This window comes from Haliotis rubra, unplaced genomic scaffold (assembly GCF_003918875.1).
Source record: "Haliotis rubra isolate DU_JTF1 unplaced genomic scaffold, ASM391887v1 Scf412, whole genome shotgun sequence".
In the NCBI taxonomy this organism is placed as follows: domain Eukaryota; kingdom Metazoa; phylum Mollusca; class Gastropoda; order Lepetellida; family Haliotidae; genus Haliotis; species Haliotis rubra.
In genome coordinates this window covers 420,129-435,144 of record NW_025767094.1, presented here as the reverse complement: position 1 = coordinate 435,144, position 15,016 = coordinate 420,129, and the positions used below count along the sequence as shown (strand labels likewise).

Sequence of the window (15,016 nt, the reverse complement as noted above, 5' to 3'; positions counted from 1 at the left end):
CTCTGTCTCACAGCTGAGGCCTTGAATATGTATTCTGCTAATAGTGACTTATTCTCGCACTTCATGATGTGGATAAATTTCTTTTCGTTGGAGAGATAATGGAGAATATTCAACAGTTGGGATCGAAGATCATGATATTGAGAGCTAGTAATACGAAAATGAATTTCGCCCTCAAGTACACAACTTTTGGACATAGACAAACAGTAGTTACACACTCTCTCATCTCTAATAATTCCTAACCATCTCCCTGTTTCAATAGCAAGATCATGATTTGTACATCTAAATCTGGTTAGAGCTATTCTATATCTGTCCATTTGCACCACATTAAAATATTACTCCATTTCTGGTGAAGATTTATACTGGCAATAAAGAGATAAATTGTTACTTTCCTTAATGTTTACTGACCAATTTTGTCTCCAACAGTCAATAACTCTTTGCTTGAAAATGTTAAAAACAGTGACTTGTCTCCAACTCCATGGTTTTCCCACACCATACCAAAACCATAAGAAAAGAGCAAACATCTAACTGGACGGGCCCATGATTTTCTCCCCTGCACTGTCCAGACCACAAAGCAGTGAATAACATGCTTTTGGATATCTGTTACTGGGCATAGCTTGTAGTTTAAACCAAAAGATAAATTACAGTTGTTAATAATAACCTCCATTAATCGGACAATACCATCGATGTAAATGTGTTACGTTATAATGAAAAAAGACAAGTTATTATCTGCCCTTGTCATTACAGAGTTCTCTCCCTTTCCTGGTACTCGATTCCGAGAAATAGGACTCGATTCCAGCTGTACCCGACCCGAAGTCGAGTACCCGTCCCAGCCCTAATGGATGGAGCGTCAGCTTGTCTCGCCAAACACCAAATGTTCTTCACATTTATAAATCACGTGAAGGCCCTAGTGAAGATACCATTGTAGTTTATTCTGCATGTAATTTCCATGAATAATGTTGTATTTAATAAATATAAACGCTTAAGTGTGCAATAGGCATCCTTGGTAGTTTGGCTTGGAACCTTTCGTCCAGCCCTCGTAACCATGAAAGTCAAAACATAATCTGACCCCTGTCTATTGTTTACTGCTGTTGTTTCCTACACTCACCCACTCACTTGACATATCTGGCTGGCCGCCAAGCCGGACGTGTACAGCTTGGCGTGGAGGTATTTTAGGACCAGTTCTCGTTGTTTACCATGTGATCAGCCTGACGTGGAATTGTTCTAGAACCAACTATTGAACTTTCACATTATACCATAAGGCTATCGTCAAGTATACGTCTCGCCCACTGTCTTCCAGACAGCGCAAAGCCAGGGTATGGCTCGAACAGGTTAAATGTGACACGGATTTAAATCGTGATTTTCCTGGTCTTTTGTGACTGGGTCTCAAACTGTCGGAACAGAGAATAACATATTGGGAGTATTTCTGCCACGCCAATGCTGACACAAACCGGGTTAGGGAATAGTATCCTGACGTGACTATAAAACGGGATTTTAGATTTCAAAATGGCGAAACGCAACGCAGATTTCAAGAGATATGTGGCATATTTCTGCCACGCACAAAGTGACACAAAGTGGGTTATGAACTTGATCAACACATTGGAGTCCAAGAAGTATGGTATACAATGTGCTGAATACGACCGGGATTTCAGCTGTGGTGGGAAGTACATCACAGATCTGTTTCTGGAGTTTCTTAGAAACTCTCACTGGATAATCGTGGTGCTGTCGCCGGAGTTTGTCCGGTCAAAGTGGTCGATGTACCAGCTGAATCTAGCTGTTCATTACAGCATCTGCAACAACCACGGCAATATTGTGCCTTTAATGAAAACATCTGTCGCCGTTCCAGATTGTCTGAAATGTTTTGAGTTGGTAGATACAAGAGAAAGGAAATGGCGTACACAACTTTTACAACGATTGCGTTTTCCAGGTAGGCCCACAAATGTTTCACAATTTAGACACTTGCACCCTGTCATGTACACCATCTTGAATTTCTATTCATGTACGTCAAGAGGTGTAACTGACGTAAGCAGCGCTTGATGTGGTTCGTCAAACAGACACACCTCATTCGTGGTCAGACACAACCTATGTAGGATGAGGTACTGGTAGCAATCATGCAACGAAATTTTGATTTGATATGTTGACTATTTGCTGTATCAAGCCGATAGCTGCTCTCTTTTGCAAACATCTGTATCAACGACGGGTCCATAATGCAGCGTATAACATATATCCCGTCCCACGTCCTTGACGGTCTATTTGTGTGAAGGACGGTCTATTAAATAAGTAAGGCCGTCCTTTGGTCGGGGGAAATATACTCCCCATCAAAAATTTAGACTCACTATTTTAAATGCAGCCACCACTTACTTCAGTCAACTGATCTCAACTAGATTTTGCAAAATATTCTACACTGTCTAAAGGTACTATTTTCACATGAACTGATATATTGTAACACAAATTCGTAACGTTGAAAAGTTTATTGTCATGAGTTCAATAAATGATCGAACTCAGTGAAAATTGGCAAATTCTTAACAAAACTTTACACCAAAACGCAGCTGCTCACATGCACGATATTTGCACATGCTTTTCAGCAAGTTGATGCATGACCCTCGTGCAATTTATCTGCATAAAGTTAGCAGTTGGTTCGCCCAAGTTAGTGGAGAAATTCATCTTCGATGTAACCACATGTATATACAGAACATACAGTGAGTGCTTTAAGTGAGTCTAAACCTTTTATGGGTAGTATAATTATTTGAACAAAATAAACTTAACTTAACAATGAAGAGTTTTAGTTTTGGGGACTGGCTGTATTTGCTCAGGACTGGTCACGTTTTTGACAGTCAGTCCTCGGGCAGGTCACATTTCAAAACTATTTCACACACTGGTACATATTATTCAAGCATTCATATTACTATACATGTCATACTCGTGTTTAGAGTGAAGTATTCGTGTGGAGTGAACAGATGTTTACTAAACAATACAGGAACACAACTAGAACAATTGTACTTAATTCTTTCAGGTTTTGATAAGAATTGGACAGTTTATTATTTTTGTTCTCATATGAGAATGTGTGTGCTTGGGAGGACATAATGAAAGTACGTGTATTTTTCTTCTAGCCACGATGTCTCCAAAGTTTAAGCCAGTCTGCACAAACGAAGGTAAAATTCAATTTAGAATGTTGAGTATGTGGTTCCATACGTGACCCGTTAATCTCTGCATGGTCATACAGGATCCCACGTGGTTCTTGTGCTTTAATAGCACAGGTCCCATTCTCTGGTAGAAGAAGCACAGATGATTCACGTGCTTCAATAAAACGTCCCATTCTCTGGTAGAGGAAGCACACACGAATCATGTGCTTCAATAAAACGTCTCATTCTCTTGTTAGAGGTAGCACGCTATCGCACAGGAGCACACATGATTCACGTGCTTCGACGACACGTGTCCCATTCTCTTGTTAGAGGTAGGACACAATCACACAGGAGCACACATGATCCATGTGCTTCAATATCACGTGTTCCATTCTCTAATAGAGGTAGCACACAATCACACTGAAACATACATGATTCATGTGCTTCAACGACACCTATCCCATTCTCTAGTAGAGATAGCACACAATAACACAGGAGCACGCATGGTTCATGTGCTTCCATAACACGTGTCCCATTGTCTAGTAGAGGTAGCACAAATGATTCATGTGCTTTAATAACATGTGTTTCATTCTTCACTTTAATTATCAAGTGAGAGATTTTGTTGATTGCATATTGATGCACTCATCTTGCATTTGTAAGGTAGAATCTTTAATTCTTGTAAGAAATATTGAAAGTTCTGTAATTGCATAGTATATGCACATATGCTTATCCTTCAACATTGAGTAAAAGGTCACCTATAATACGCCAAACTGATTACTCAGATTTAAGATAGGGTGTGCTATTTTTAGTGATTAATATCAATATTCAGAACCACCAGATTTGTATCATTCAAGAAAAGGCAACAAAGGACTACTTCTGTTCTGCCATGAATTATAAAAGCTTTTCAACTGCATTAAAGTCACAATGTCATATATTTTCGACAATATTTTGCCCTATACAGTATTATATATTGGGGCTTATGCACCCACTTTAGCTTCCTATTGATGCAATAAAAGACTTATTATCCCTTACGACTTGTCTGAAATTGCTACCTGAAACTTCGAGGCGAACAGCTTCCAAACAAATAACACTTGATATGATATTATATGGAATATAAACTCCGTAATATTGCTCGGTACATCGAAAACTGTCGCACGCGGTGTTGTCGGTGTTTGCCGAACTGGTTTCAGTCACATGTTGTGTTTTAGTAGGATATTTGTAAAAAGCGCTCCAAGGGACATGACTCCATGGAGTTCGCTTAAAATAATGTTCGGTCAGTAGACGGCACGAAAGTCGATTTAATGCAACGTTGCATTAATTCATTCGAACTTTATAATTCAATATTGTAATCTAAATACGTAATTTTGGAGGGAATAAATTATATGGTAGCTGCCCTGAGGACTGACAGAGAAATGCATTATTTATTTTGAAGGAGTGTGGTATTATAATACAGTGCCTTTAACCATCCGAAGTTCTTTCTCATCTGCAGGTCATATCAGTATTCAGTCTTTGGGTGGGCACAGCACTCGCAGAGTAGTGTCTGAACAGTTCCATCTTCAGAGAAATGATACACTTTCACAGGAGGATTTTAACAAAGTTAAGGTAAATTAAGTAATGATAAGCATATTCATACTTGTTGGTCCCAGTATTAGTCTTGGGCTCCATTCACGAAGCAACCTTTACTAAGGTTAACCTTAACTCCCATTCTTCAACACTGCACTAAGGTTACCTTGGTGACTTACGATCATCTTAGTGCTTTTTGAAAGGAGGCCCAGGGCATTCACAAACCAAACAACAAAAATTGTTGGAGTGCTTGATGTCTTAAAATGTCAGGAACGTTGTTTAAGATTTCTTGTTCTTCACCTTCCGATGTAGACTTTCTTGTGGTTGAGGGTTTAGTATCGATATCTATTTGTGTAGAGATATGATATCCATGTTAGATACAGTTTATCACATGGAATACGGTGCTGTTCCAGGCTCACCGCACCCAATGGTGTTATAAGTTACGATCATTACGACTGACTGACTGACTGAATTTGGTTTTACGCCGCTTTAAGCAATATTCCAGCAACATCACGGCGGGGGACACCAGAAATGGGCTTCACAAATTGTACCCATGTGGGGATTCGAACCCGGGTCTTCGGCGTGACGAGCCAACGCTTTAACCACTAGGCTACCCCACCGCCCCACGATCATTACGTGCCCAACGCTCTTGGCTTCTAAGGCTTCTGGGCTGGGACCTTCCGGTTGCTCTGTTGAAGCAAACCACATAATGGCACCTAGCTATTGATTAATTTCTGACTCTATTATTTCTCAACCGTTACTTCATCTAAAATTAATCATTTAACTGATAGTATTCTAATATGGTTATTTCGGGAACTTTCTGTAAGTATTATACTTTCAAGTCATTTGGCGAATCTGAATTGTTAACTTATATTAAACAGAAAACGTGTACATAAATTTACATAAACTAGACTAGAAATACTTTTTTGCTAATATATCTTTCAGATCCTAAAGTACAGGAGCGAAGGTCGGGTGAGTGGGTATCATGTAATTTGTAAGCTTACGTGACAGCTAGCTTTAATTCAGCTGAATCACGATCGACGGCAGATAGTCGGCCAGATAGGCCAGTCTTAGGTAGCGTGACCTACGTGTTATAGACAGTCGGTGTACGATGTCAAACAGTCACCAAAATCACTGTCATCAGTTCAGTTTGTTCACTCTCACAGACTGTAGTTAGACCTACCCTGACAAGTATCCTTACAGAGAAGTGAACACCCGTGTTTTTAGATTTGTTTAACCCACACCCAGTTTTGTGAGTATCACCTTAACTGGTATACGTCGAAGACCTTGATCTCATTTCCCAACATTTTGATATTATACGGCATGACCGATTTACTTTCAAAGCGGCGTAAACTAATATCAGTTACTTAGACTCAGATGTCGTTTTACATATTTCTACCCCTGAAGGTCCGGTTTAGAGTGTTGATCTTCAGTAACCCATGCTTGTCGTAAGAGGCGACTAACGGGATCGGGTGGTCAGGCTCGCTGACTTGGTTGACACATGTCATCGGTTCCCAATTGCGCAGATCGATGCTCATGCTATTGATCACTGGATTGTCTGGTCCAGACTCGATTATTTACAGACCGCCGCCATATAGCTGGAATATTGCTGAGTGCGGCGTAAAACTAAACTCATTTACTCACTTTTACATATTTCACCCCTCGGTATGTTTTTTGCAGAACTTTTTGGACAAGGCACGCCACGCCAAGGAACCCCATCGTAACTTTCTGAAACAAGGAGGCATGGTGAGGACAGTTTCGTCGGCTACCTGTTACAACAGGCACAGTACGGACAAGAGACATCAAGAGTGCTTAGGTGAAGAGTTCGGACGTAAGACTAAGAAAGGATCAGATGATGACGGTGCCACCTATTCTAGCGATGGCTTCGACGCTGTTCCCGACTCCGTGTTGGATTCTGGGAACCACGCCAAGATACTAAGATTACATAATGGAATAGGAAAACAACGCATCGACGCTGATAGTTTGCTCAGATCACACAACTAACATGGGGAAGATAGGTTTTCAAATATGGTGTCGTTTCCCATGCGGCAGAGTTAGGATCGGGTGTATTGAGAAGTTATACCCTGTTGTTCGACAAAGTGTTTTTAATTCAAAGATGTGTTATTAGGTTCTGTATATATTCACCCTGAGATATCTCCATGGTACGCTCATAGTAACGTGCATGGTGGTATAGCCTTGCTACAAGACTCTCTAACTGATGTTCTACAAGAGCTGGGTAACACCTCACTTCTACTTGGTGGGGACTTTAACGCAAGAACCGGCACTATGTAGAGGACGATATAATATCCACTCTCTTGCAGATGTGTGTGATGCAGTTGACAAAATGAAGTCTGCAAGACGTGGTGTGCAGAGCAAAATTGTTGACTTTGTAAAAAAATTGTTGAGATTGTTGTGATTGTTAAACATGTTCTAGCTAATGTCTGTGAATGATAAATTCATAATTTTAATGTTATGACAATGTCCATGTACAAATTAAAGATTTGTAGCCTCAGCATATACATGTCTCTACATCTCTACAATCCAAGATGGCGGTCAAATGTGAATAAGGAACAACGGATATAGCGAACTAAATTTCTCGGTCCCTTGGAGTTCGTTATATCTGTGTTCTACTGTATGGACTATTGTGAATTCTTGCACGATAATATTCAACATAGACGGTACTCATGTGACAATTTTATTTCAAACTATGGTATGCGCAAATTTGAATATCACAGTTTTTAACGGCAGAAATGGAAATGATCAATTGATTGACGATTCCACGAATATCTCATCAAACGGAACAAGTGTGATAGACTATGTTATCGGATAGAGTGACTTCTTTACATTGTGCAGTGGATTCGATATCGGATGTAGGTCAGAGTCTCTACATCTGCCAATCACTTGTGCATTTCAGTCGCGTGGTGATATTGACAACCACAAGGAAGCACGTGATTCACACTCTGGACAGAACTTTAGGTTTAAGTTGACTGATGATTGTGTAAACAAATTCCATGTTAATTTGCTTTCACCCGATGTAAGAAAGACCCTATATGATTGTGCTTGCCAAGCTATCTATGATGTAAATCAATCAGTTAAATCGTTTACTAATGCCTTACTGATGAAAGGAAAAGGACAGTTCTGGAACAGGTGCCGAAGGAGCCCGTCTTTTAATTGGTCAATGAGAGTCACTTGACCACAATAGGCGTCTTATATTGCATGTTGTGGTGCAATACCGAATCTATATTTAGCCAGGGAAAGACCCGAGCTATAAATAGGTCAGCGTCTCGCTGTGTGACTCGCCCTTGTGATATAAGCCAATACATAGTTTACGTTTTGTAACCAGAACTGGCTAGCCGTGACCGGATATAGCCGCATGTTTTTTTTGTCTTTATATAAGAGGTTATTCCCCCCCCCATACTCATATGTCATTTCACTCTTGTGAGCGAATCTAGACTGACGGTCCTGTCGTGTCTACACTCAATCTTACGACGCTGTTCACAAGACAGGGAACTTTCTTAAAAGTAAATGGTTCAATATATAGTTAGCTGGAAAATATAAATATTCAAAGTTACATATTTTTTGAATTTTTCTTCACATTTTGAAATATCAACTATTATATCCAATCCCGATTATAACTAATATGGGTAGTGTTATAAGTTTGTTTTATCTAATTAAACTATCAACATATTTAAGTTTATTTGATTTTAACGTCTACACTATTCGGTTTTTGGTTGTTGTTTTTTATTCAGAATGGAGGAGAGGCAACGTTTTCTAGACTCTGTACAGTCCCTGCATGAACTTGAGACATGGGCAACGGCCAATAGCTGTTCAAATGACCCGGCTGTGAACTTAAAACGTATCAATCTATTAGCAAACAGGTTATCCAACAACTGCAAGAATACATCCTCATCACTGACTCATACATGTGACAACTGTAACAAATCTTTTACAAGCAAAAGGAATCTTCTTCGACATACACGAACCGTACATGGAAATGAGAAAATATCATGTGCGCAGTGTGGACACTCGTTTTCTCGCGGCATACTGTAAAACATGGAGTAGAGTCTTGGAGTGGAGTCTTGGAATGGAGTTTAAATGTAAATATTTTGAAGACCGAGTTTGTTTTGTTTTGATCATAAGGGAAACTAAACCAGGGCATTCGTTCCAAAAATCTGTAGCTGGTTGGTGTTATCAGTTTTATCAGAAGGCAGGAGGCATTTTGTATACACTTATCAATTAGCCCTGTCAACTCCAGAAATGCCATTCTGTAACTGTATTAACAGCGGGTCCTGTTCTGGGGCTTTGTTGACATCAAGAAAAAAATGTGTATGAATAGATCGGAAGGATGGATGTGTCAACGCGTAGATTTGATCGATAGGGGAACTAGCTTGGAATTATACGTACAATAAGTTGACAAAGACGAAGGATAGGTTGAGTTCAAACTACTTTAGTTGGTTGCACAAGCCAGGACAAACATTAGTAATAGTATACATGAATGAGGTTAGTGGAGTTCCGGCTCAATACCAGGGCGCTTCCTACGAGGGATTATTCTGCTCGTGGTCGTCCCTACACAGACAGTCTGAATACCGGACTCCTTGACAATATGGATGTGAGCATATATATACGGTTTTTGACAACAATGGACAGGCGAGCACACAACAGTTGACAGATAGAGAAACAATAGCACTTCTTTGTAACAGTGGATGTGATGGCAGACGCGGCCAAGGGGGATGACCAGTTAAGGTTCTAAATGTCATATTAATGAACGTGACAAAGTGGTACAGGGTTGCTGACAAGACAATGTACAGTGCGGTAGTGATAATAATTAAGTATGCAGATTAAATAATTGCAATTAAGTTTCACATGGTTTGGCTACATAGTTTTTTATCTTTAGGAATATTTGAACGATGGCTGTCCTGAATTAGGCGCCATAACAGATGAATGTATGGATGGAAATGATTTACAACCTATACACCAAATACTAATAATGGCATTATTTATTGTCCAATGAAGGACATACATAACATTGACACATGCAAATGCACATTTGTGTAGAGGAAGCCGTTGTAAGGGAAAGGTACAGAAATACAGTCTATGCTAAGACATATTACATAACAAAGAAATTGATAACATAAGATACATAGCACTATATTATTCAGGAACAGGATTTTGTTTGTCAGTGATGGCAAACGTAACTGTTGCAATGTCATAATTGTCTTGTTTTTTTTAATAAAAATAGTTATCTTTTTACATCCTTGAACTTACAAACAAAAAGCAAAAATAAATACAGTTGAATATTTTGCAAGCTGATTGTTAGTGAGTTTCATCAGTTCTCTGTGCCTTCGAAAATCTTAACTTTCTGTAAGGTTATGTATGGGCAGTCCATTGGAATGTGACAGATAACAGGCAACACATCACTGATACGATCTGCCCTCAGAATGGCAGAAAGCTAAGCCAGTGCTACTGAGGATTGCCATGTAAACATTTTCACACTCTTGATTACGTTGCATGTCTACAAATGAAAGCACAAATTGCAGAGAGTTTGAATTTGTGACAAATTATTAAGGAGTTTGGACATTTTAATAGTTGGCACATAACAGACATTCGATGTACTTGTAAAACCAAGTCAAACATTACTAGTTGATCATGCACTGCATCTCGAAGATAAATATATGAACATCTTTGACATCATACTTCTTATGCACTTCAGGCCTGCCCATCTTTTCCATATCAGTCTCACAGTAATGTATTGGTAGACATGACTTGTTATTCAGTGTCCTCAAATACAATGAACATTACATTGTAAAAACGTTAAGTTTTTTTAAATTTCTCTTTGTGAACAAGAGTCAGTTGTTCCCTTAATTCATTATGTATGAGAATATTCTTCATCTCAAACCCTGGATCCAATCGCCTTGCACAGTGAACATTTAGATGGAAATATGTGTTTTGCAAGTTAACCGTTGTTTTCTTTTCTTTACTCCTCGGGCTGGTGTAAACACGATGATCAAATCTCTTAAGAAGCAAATCGTGAGGTGGGGACTTATGTCTTTTATTGAATGGTTGTCCACACCCATAACATTTCCTAATAAGGCCAGCCATGAATGTCAGGTGAAATGGCTGAGTCTGGGTGGGGGTAGATGAATGACTAGCAGAATGCAAGTGACCACTGTATTGAAGTAGTTCAGACGATATGGAATTGGATTTACCTTTCCTTCTTGATGTGGCCTGTGTTGCTTTTTTACCTCTGCTGCTTGGTAGATTTCGAGTAGAACCCTTAGTAAGATTGCTTCCATTTGAATTTCTCCTGAATACATTTATAAACTGTTCTAAACAATTTACCTTTTGGGCAAGGGCAATAGTATGTTGACAGAGTTTAAGACTTGCATATCTGATGCACTGGTTATCACAGGTAATGTGACCAGATGAGGGTGCGTATCTCAGTTTGTAAGGGTTTTCAGGATGTTTAGAATTAGCAAACAAAGTATAACCTTTTGTCAGAACATCCAGGAACAGGGATGATATTGCTGACATCCTCCAGCAGTGCCTCAGCACTGTTGAATATATCATGTAGTAGGCGATAAGGCGCTGTAATAATACCACTTTGGTCAGCATTAACAGACAACTGAACCCTCTTATAAACAGCACCTTCCCCTTGCAATGACTCATGTTCATCAGTTAGCTGTTCAACTCCATCATTTTCAACATCATAAAAATCACTGGTTTCTTGTGACTGTACATCAGATGATACCCTTGGCTGTATGGGCTCATCACAGAATCTGAAGAGAGAATGTTTGTATTTTTCAGTACACGCACACACACGCACGCACGCACGCATGCACGCACGCACACACACACACACACATATATATATCCTAAGGTTCAAGGACAGAACATTCTCCCAAATTCCATTCCACTGTTCCATTCCAAAATCCATTCCATACTTTACACTGTGCCGTTTTCATCAGCATTAAAAGATATTGTGGAAGCTTTTGAGACTTTAGTCATCTGTGCATGATGTGCACCATTTATTAATAGTAATAGGGGAAAACACTTACGATTTGTAAACAGCCTGCCGTTGATTACTTGATTTTCTCCAATAAGATGTCTCATTTACACAGAGATGGGAATACTCTGGTTTCACCCGATATTCACCTTTCCCAATGAGTGATAATTTTATTTCGTTTTCCTGTCTCTTGACAATTGTTTCAATTTGACAAACAAAGTCATATGGGTCAAGCTTTTGTCCTTTCTGTTTGATTAACTCTTTCTTCATCACAGAATTCAGACACTCATTTGGATTCTGAGTGTACGGTTTAGGAGGAAATCCAAGGCCACACATGCTGCGTAAATCTGCTGACATGCAGTGCTTAATAATGTCCGATTTGAAGTCCATGAAATAGTGATAAAATGTAACACCTGATTTGTGGCGTTTGATCCATGGTTCCTTCAAATTATTCATCTTCTGATCAAACTCTTTGGTTGACAGACAGTCCACCAAGCCTCTAAACTTTGATGTATCAACCACCTCCCCAAATATGTCCTTAATATACAACTTTGCTATGTTCCCTTCAATTGCCAAAGAATCTAATTTCCTTTTAATATTATCAAGCATGTGTATGTCACACATGAGATGTTTTGCATCTGTAAAGTTTACCTGAAATGCTGATGATAAATTTTCATCACCATCTGTCCCAAAAACTTTGACATGTTTTAGTTCAGGACACTCTTGTATTAGTCCACTGGGTAATTTTAAATAACTGTCAAAAGTTTTTTTCTGATGTAATAATATTGGGCCTAACATTACTGGTTCAGTACCTTTACTTGTTTCTAGCATGAGGTGACGATACGTTGTGGCAGTTATATAGTATTGTCCAATATTGAATGTTGTATCCACACCAAGAATGCAAAAGTTTTTGTTATGTGTACAAAATTTCCTCAAATTTTTAAGCTGAGCATCTGTTGCCAAAAGCATAGTAAATTCAGGAGCTGATCTCACATCTCTAATAAATTTATTATTTTTACCTTCTTGTTCTTTTGCCAAATGAGTGCATTCTAATAATGGATCTATGTGCGGTTTTACTGACTTTTTGAAATAACTGATTTGTCCCCTGCCTTTCGGAATATTTGCGAAACTTTTAACACTTTCAATTCCGCCTTGTTCTTCCAGCATGGTGTGGAATATGTCTTTTGGTTTTGTATTTGTCTTGCATAATGCTTTTATTCTTTCTTTAGTGGTTTCTGACGTTCTGCTGTAGATATTATCTTTTTTAGAATTTCCATGTGGTTTCATTTCACTAGGTTGTGGTTGTCCATGATAAAAGTATTGGACAAAGAACTGATCGAGCATAACCTCATCCTTCTCCATGGTTATTATTACACGGTGCAATGAAGGGTTTGATCCATGTACATATTTCCTCCTCATAACTTTCAGTGTTTCGTTATTAGTGTGAGATTTGTCAACAAATTTCACATCACCATCCACTGACACAAAATTTGATTCAGTTCCAGTCTGTATCCATTTTCCCATGCCATCACACAGGACATTTTTCCAATGACCTATTCTTTCCGCACTGTATATGAAAGAACTGTTAGAGTCAATGTATGTTGCAAATGTTTTCATTCGGAAAATCTCTCAGCAACAAAATAACTGCATCCCTTGTCTTGATGCCATGTTTGAGACACTTGTATATGGGCAGTTTCACGTTCTCATTACAATGTCCTCTAAATTCATAGTTTTCTTCGAAACTTGAATTGGCAGCGGCAGCCCCATCAGTAATATATCCTTCAAACTCCACATTTCTACGACTGAATTTGCTTTCCAGCAAATCTGGTAACTCGTCGGAATCAGTCGTTAGTTCTTCTTGTTGTGAGTCTTTGTAATTAGCTGGTGTTTTCTTAGACTTTTTTCTTGGGCTTTCTAAATCACTTGTTCCGCTGCTGATTAAAATTTCATCAAAATCCATGGGGCTCCTTTTGGACTTTTGCACCTGTCTTCGTTTCCGCTTGGGTATCCCCCGGCGTTCACCTTCTGAGGAAGATGAGGATGGACTCATAGAGGAATACCTGAATCCAACCCAACTGGATTTGATTACACTTTCCCCAGGCTGACCCTCATCCTCACTGGCATCACTGATTTCAATGATTTCCTGTTTTTCACTACACCCTGGAACAGTAAATATAAATATGAAAACTGACATTAATTCATTATATTTGTGTACGTGAGTGTCCGTGTGTGTGTGTGTGTGCATGTATATTGCATTTGTTTGGAAATCCATTCATCCATCTTTTATATCAAATAATTATCAATTTACATTCATATATTAATTAATTACCTACCTTTGACAACATCAGCATACGTCTTCTTCATATACTTCAAAATCTTCGCCATTTTAGGCAGTTGCCAAATTTCTGTGTGGGACTGAATTCTTTTCCCTCTTCTTCAGTATACAGACCAAATTTGTATAGATGGAAAGTTTCCACCAATGTTTCAATTATCACTTGGATAAACTGGTGTAAACACCCTTATGGTAGTAAATATAGTAATACTGCAATAGGAATCCTTGTATAGCCAAGAATCTTTCCAACATAAAATGTCTTCCCCTTGAAAGTGCAAATATATTTTCCAGTTAAAGTATTGTAGACATTGTATTCACGTTTTTATTGTTATTTGTTGTCAATATTTCTTTTTTAAAGAAATTAATGAAATATTTTCGAGGAATTACCGTTTTCCAACTACAGGATGTTTAGTTCTGATAAACATCTACAATGTCAATGCCTTGATAAAGTTCCAGGCAAACCCTTTTCCAAGAATGAATGACCAGTCCTCAACCCATGACACTTGACAGCCATCCCAGGGATTCAGCACAAATTTCAGTATGGCAAGATATATCGTTCATCGTTTAGATAGTTTGTTTTATAAATATGTCACATGTAACATATTTTGAACTGAAAAGATTTGAAATGACATCAGGAGTCCCATCAGCAAAATATAAACGTGAATACAGTATTGTTGTTTGGTTTTATGTTTTACATAACAAATAGCACAATTACAAAGACAAAACCATCTACCCATTCATGATTTATATACTTGTATTAACTTTCCCTAATAAATATCAAATTTCAGAAATAAAACATAACTATCTGGACTGTAAATGTGTTGGATTATCTTTAGGATTTGCATCTCTATGTATAGATATGAACAATGACAATTTCCCAAATCTGTAAGGCAAGAAAGACTAATATCTAAGATGAATTAGATAACATATTTATTGCATAGCAGTCAATGAAGGAACAGTGGCAATATCCTGTATAAACTACAAATATAATATATAGTT

At 38.5% G+C, this 15,016-nt stretch overlaps 1 protein-coding gene and 1 long non-coding RNA gene across 3 annotated transcripts; both read left to right on the top strand.

Moving 5' to 3' along the window:
• The first annotated feature begins 1,568 nt into the window (after positions 1 to 1,568).
• On the top strand, positions 1,569 to 6,795 carry LOC124288105. Of its 2 annotated transcripts, XM_046724669.1 has the most exons (5): positions 1,569 to 1,924; positions 3,108 to 3,149; positions 4,609 to 4,721; positions 5,628 to 5,654; positions 6,363 to 6,795. In XM_046724669.1, the coding sequence occupies exons 1-5, from the start codon at positions 1,579 to 1,581 to the stop codon at positions 6,684 to 6,686; spliced, it is 852 nt and encodes a 283-aa protein (XP_046580625.1). In that variant the 5' UTR covers positions 1,569 to 1,578; the 3' UTR covers positions 6,687 to 6,795. The 2 variants fall into 2 exon arrangements, with proteins under 2 accessions (XP_046580625.1, XP_046580626.1); XM_046724670.1 differs by lacking the exon at positions 5,628 to 5,654.
• Positions 6,796 to 7,317: 522 nt separating this feature from the next.
• LOC124288106 lies at positions 7,318 to 8,793 on the top strand. The gene is made up of 2 exons (XR_006901383.1): positions 7,318 to 8,203; positions 8,432 to 8,793. It is a non-coding gene; the product is annotated as an uncharacterized LOC124288106 (long non-coding RNA).
• The last annotated feature ends 6,223 nt before the right edge of the window (positions 8,794 to 15,016 follow it).